This window comes from Mustelus asterias, chromosome 3 (assembly GCF_964213995.1).
Source record: "Mustelus asterias chromosome 3, sMusAst1.hap1.1, whole genome shotgun sequence".
In the NCBI taxonomy this organism is placed as follows: Eukaryota; Metazoa; Chordata; class Chondrichthyes; order Carcharhiniformes; family Triakidae; genus Mustelus; species Mustelus asterias.
This window is the reverse complement of record NC_135803.1, coordinates 135,339,901-135,345,788: the sequence shown is the minus strand read 5'-3', so window position 1 is coordinate 135,345,788 and position 5,888 is coordinate 135,339,901. Positions and strand designations below refer to the sequence as shown.

General features: G+C 42.4%; 1 protein-coding gene across 1 annotated transcript; it reads right to left on the bottom strand.

The window, feature by feature from the left end:
• Positions 1 to 694: 694 nt before the first annotated feature.
• On the bottom strand, positions 695 to 5,315 carry gp9 (glycoprotein IX platelet). Its single transcript, XM_078209714.1, has 2 exons — positions 5,205 to 5,315; positions 695 to 2,571 (listed from the first exon to the last, which is right to left on the bottom strand). The coding sequence occupies exons 1-2, from the start codon at positions 5,214 to 5,216 to the stop codon at positions 1,969 to 1,971; spliced, it is 615 nt and encodes a 204-aa protein (XP_078065840.1). The 5' UTR covers positions 5,217 to 5,315; the 3' UTR covers positions 695 to 1,968.
• Between the last annotated feature and the right edge of the window lie 573 nt (positions 5,316 to 5,888).

Genomic DNA, 5,888 nt, shown 5'->3' with positions numbered 1-5,888 from the left:
GGGAGGAAGTTAAAAAGCAGGACCTCGAGATTGGTCATCGCTGGATTCTCCCAGAGCTGTGTGCCAGCCCTAGTAGAAATAGAAAGATCAAAGGTGGCTTGAGGCATAGTGCAGGTTGGAGGGGTTCAGATTCTTGGGGTATTGAGGCCAGTTCAGGAAGCTTCTATTCTAAATGGCTGGTTGCACCTCGACAGGACTGGAACCAATGTCCTCTCAGGAAGGTTTACTAGTGACGCTGGCATCTCCCAATGTTGGCCATGCTAAATTCTCCCTCAGTGTACCCAAACAGGCACTGGAGTGTGGCGACCAGGGGATTTTCACAGTAACTTCATTGCAGTGTTCATGTAAGCCTACTTGTGACACTAATAAATAAACTTTAAACTTTAAAGTGGTAATGATCTGACACTCACTGTCTTCGAGGATGGTAGAAGTATAGAAGATCGATGGTTTCAAAAGGAAATTGGATGGGCACTTGAGGAAAATAAATTTGTCGGACTTTGACAATACAAGAGGGGAATGGTACTGACTGAATTGCTCTACAGAGAGCTGGCTTGGACATGATGGACTGAATGGACTCCTTCTGTGCTGTAATGACTGTATGGCTCTATGATTCTTGGTCTGGGTACATGCAGTGCTGAAACCTCATCATCAGTTATGTGCCTGAAAAAAGGCTATAACAAACTTCCACCTCACTGACTGCAATAAATTTAATGAACAGATTTACTGTATCATTACAAAGCAATCTCTTCCCAAGTGACAACATGAGCCATCATTTTAATGCTCAAATAAAATGTGCGAATTAAAAGTTAACAGAGCAAGAAACAATTCAATGCGTCCTTTTGCTTACAAATAAAAGGCATTCAGGGAAATGAGTACTTTAAAGCATTTATTTCTTAACAGTTGCAATATAATTGTGTTTTTCTATCAACATGAAAAGCGCAGCAAGGTTATTTTAACAGGGAAATATGTTTACTGTTTTTCAAATCCTGACATTTGAGAGGAGAAATTTATCATCATTTTTGTAAATGGGGGGAATAATGCTTTGACTATTTGCTTCACCCCCATCATTCTCCTTCGATTCAGTCCAACTCTGCCACATACCATTCCCTGGACAGACAAAGGCATATAGGCAACCTACTTCAAGTTACAAAACAGATCATGGCCTGAATTCCCTGGCCGTTCACGCCGGCGGGATTCTCTGCCCCTGCTGGTGGAGCACTCCCTGCCATGGGTTTCCCAGCAGCATGGGATGGTTTCAATGAGAATTCCCATTGACAGCGCCGGGAACAGAGGATCCCGTCGACAGTGAAAGGTGCGTTGCCTCCCGCATCCGAGAAAAGGCTGAGGGGAATCCAGAGAGCCTTGCCCGTTAAAGTGAGTGTGAAGGTGTACTGGGCCACACCGATTCGGGAGGGCACTTTTAAATGCAAAAAAGATTAATTTTAATGCGGCAGAAAATGATGATTGAGGAAGATTACAATTTGGGTCATTCAAATCGTGCGTGGCTTGATTTTGAAGCAGAAAGTAGTTTGTTTAACGAAGGCTGTGAACACAGAACCTGAGGGCTTGAGCATGTCGTTTCAGAGTAACAGAGATCTGGATTTGTTGGATCAGCAAAAGCAATTAATATGGTGCCAATTAATTATGTGTTAGCCAGGCTGCCAGGCAGAAACTTAAAAAGGAGGGTTAGAAAATCTAAAAATATATTGGAGGGTAATTGTGCAATAGTGTAATACAAGCGACAGCAACTTGGCTGCCCACTTTACAACCCTCCAGACTTGTTTTCCATCGATTTCAGAATGACCCCTGCCATTATTGCAAGAACACTCCAACCATTTAATTGTCGGCAGGCTGGTGCTGAAACTCCTGGGTGTAGGGGAGCCTTTCTGTAGCAAGCCTGGTTTACAGAGAATTTGAGGGCCAGCGCTAGTGGGAATGTTAGTCAAATCTATTTTCTCCAAGATTTTTCTATTGGCTTTTCAATCTGCTTCTGTGACTTTCTGGCAGAAAGTAAGAACCTGTCATAAAAATCCAGAAGTTCAAGTGCTTTGCCATGCAAACTGTGCACAGCAACAAAATGAGAACAAGCAAAAATGCAACAACCAGCCAAATGTCTCTGTAAAGAAATGGTTTACACTGGATTGATTCACGTCCGGGACAGACAGCGTACTCATTCCCTGTTAGGTTCAACAACCTCTTACCATTAATTAAAGCAGGAGATGCACAACAAACTGGTGGATTAGGTTTGAGTTGTTGGTCTTCTAGCCAGTGTTTGAGATATGTAATGCGGCAATCACAGTTCCACGGGTTGCCAGAGAGATCGATCTTCCTCAGGTTCTGAAGCTTGTCGAACGTGCCCGGAGCGACTGTGGTTAAATGGTTGTTCTGGAGGTAGAGTTCAACAGTGTTTTCAGGGACAGCAGGAACTTCCTTCAGATGCCTGAAGCTGCAGTCAACTTTGAGATCCTGGCCACCGAGTTCTGTGTGTTGGCAGGATGAGGGGCACGACTTGACAATTGGCACATTGAGCAAGAAAAGTAATGCTAACCCACCAGAGATCAACATCTTGTGCTGTGGTAAAATTAATAGTTATGAAAAAGCAAATGAAAAGATATCAAAAATAACTTAAGCAACATTCATTTTTTTTCTCAATTTTTCTCGCTTCTCCTCTAAACCTGAAGACGCTGGCTCCCATACTGGGATGTAAAATCTCGACAGTGCAGAAGGAGGCCCCATTCGGCCTATCAAGCCTGCACCAACAACAATCCCACCCAGGTCCTATCCCCATAACTCCACGTATTTAACCTGCTAATCCCCCTGACACTAAGGGGCAATTTTAGCATGGCCAATCAACCTAACCTGCACATCTTTGGAGTGTGAAAGAAAACAGGAGCACCCGGAGGAAACCCACGCAGATGCGGGGAGAACGTGCAAACTCCACACAGACTGTCACCCAGGGCTGGAATCGAACCTGGATCCCTGGGCGCTGTGAGGTAGCAGTGCTAACCACTGTGCACCTCTTATCTTAGTTTGTAAATACTGTTATACTGTTCCTTTACTCTTGTCTCCAAGGGTAAGGTCTAGTTTAATCAAATTCTAGCAAATTTGTAACTGCTTGCTATCATTGATTGGGCTGTAAACATGAAGACAGCATCTTAATTGGCTATAAGATTGTGATCACAGAACAGAGAAATCTGTGCAAGCATGATAGCACCCTTTTGTGTGAGAAACTGGCTTTTCAGTGAGCTTAGGCCTGCCCTCTCCCCCTACTGGCAGGAATCAGATTGTGTGCACTAAGTGCCATAAGATTTCATTTCTAGCCTCGCTGAAAAAACGGATCTGAAACTTTCCCGTTTTCATGCTTGTTCGGCACTTAGAATTTATGTTTGGCCTCAACTATTTTCTATGATAGCGATACCCATAGGCTGACCACTCTCTGGGTGAATAAATTTCTCCTCATCTGTGTCCTAAACCATCTACCCTGTCTCTTCAGATTGTGACCCCTGGTTCTGGACACCCCTACCATTGGGAAAATTCTCCATGCATCTACCCTGTCTAGTCCTGTTAGACACTACTGCAAGAACACAGGGCAAGGGAATACATAACTGAGCAGACAGTTCCTCTTTCCGAGCCACCAAAAAATCCATACATGTTGCATGTGAGCAGTTCAATAAATAAATGGCAATGTGGGTGTAGTCCCTCTTGACTCTGGGAAAACCAGTAGGAATTGGGTCACCCTTTCAGATTGATCAGTGGCTGGATATTGCATCCACAATTTCCTTGATACATCTGTACAGCAAATACTGCCAGTTTCAAATGGACATTGCCATGTTGTGTGGAGTTATTCATGAAGAAAGTGGAACAAACGCATCAACTTCTAAACTACAACCCTCTTACGCATGCCACTCCTGACATTGGCAAGCAGGCAAGTAGCCATGCCTGGTGTGGAACTCTCATTGTCTTGGTGAATTCACAATACTGGGAGGTGTCCCACATATGCCACATTACGGGCAGCTCTTTACTGCTCTTGTTACTTCTTCTCTGCCAAGTCCAATGTGAGAGGAACGCTGAAAGTGCCGAGCGTTGAAAGCACATTTGAAGCAACTTACCTTTAAATTAAGTCTTCAGCTTTCTCACTGCAGATTCTCTAGAAACGCCTGTTACATTTATGGAGGGTAAATTCCTCTCATTTGTGTTACTACTGCCATATTAGGACATTTCTTTTTTCCTGTGTCCATCTGCTGGATTAGTTCTTCTCATGCATGATTGAATACATAGCGCTTAAACTTCAAATTCAAATTGTATGATTTTTTTAATATTAAGAAATGGATAACAAATGATGCAAATACCACACTCTTAATATTGTTGGCAGCTGTCAAAAAAAAGAACTGTCATTTATAGTTTCAGATTATTAAAATTGTCGGCAAGAAAGTTGTTGCGGGGTAAAAACTATTGTAAGGAAAAGTGAACAACTATAAGAAGACTTGAAATTCCGGAGTCTGACAGATGTGTTGGTTAGGTGCATTGGCCCGAACAGGCGCCGAATTGTGGTGATCAGCGGAATTTCACAGTAACTTCATTGCAGTGTTAATGTAAGCCTTACTTGTGAATAATAAATAAACATTTTTTTTGTGGTGGATTCTAGGTACCTTGAACAGATATGCACATTTTGGCAATATTTATCTTCCAGAAGCCCCACATTGGTGAACGGGAAGCACCACTGTTTATATACTACTTGCAGGACTCATGTCTTTGCCTGAACTTTAAAGAATTTTACTCCCAATTTTTAATGGAGAAAAAGGTCAGAAATAAAGATGGTTAGTCTAATGCCACACTCTGAGCTTACGCATGAAGAATAGTTACTTGGACATGGCTCCGGAGGACTTCTGCTCCCTATGGTAACATACCCAGCCTGAGAGATCACCTCTAAGAGAGGACAGGAGAGAAGTTGAGAAAATCAGAGGAAAGACATCTTCCTGAAAACATAAGAAATGTTGATTCTAAATTCGCTGAAGGGCCAGGTTTACACCTGCTCCTATATTTGATGTTGAGATTCAGTAAATGAAACTTCTGATTACAAGTTAATCCCCAAACGATTTTCGTTTAGCTACACAAATTTCACTTCACCAATGTCCTATTCCTAAACTATTTAAAGAATTTAAGTAAATTCACAGGTCCCATCCATGTTAAATTTAATCTCTTACCTCACTGTGCATGGTATTTCTTTATTTGACTTGACGGTCCAATGAAGTCTCAAGTCTGAGCAACAAGTGGAAAAAAACACACAAAAGAATTGGATGTTAGAGTGAGTAAACAGAACATTTATCTTTCTTCTAAAGCTGGGACGGAAGTGAGTTTGTAAGCTCTCACATATCATCTAAGGTCATATTTCCTGTTTCTTACCAAAGTATTTTTTTCAAAGTTCCACTATCTCTCTAAAGATTATTCTGAGCAGTTTAATTTACAACAAAAAAGGCTAAAGATAGTTCATGCTTAATATTTATGCTTGCTATGGATGGGTTCCCATGCTATCTGGCCCCTTGACATTCAACAGCATCACTATTGTTGAATCCCCCACTATCAACAATCTGGGGGTTACCATTGACCAGAAACTTAACTGGCCCAGCCATGTAAATGCTGTGGCTACAAGAACAGATCAGAGGCTAGGAGTCCTGCAGCGAGTGACTCACCTCCTGACTCCCCAAAGCCTGTCCACAATCTACATAGAAACATTGAAAATAGAAGCAGGAGTAGGCCATTCGGCCCTTCGAGCCTGCTCCAGCATTCATTTTGATCATGGCTGATCATTGAATTCAATATCCTGATCCCCCCCCTTCCCCCCCATATCCTTGATCCCTTTAGCCCCAAGAGCTACATCTAATTTCTTC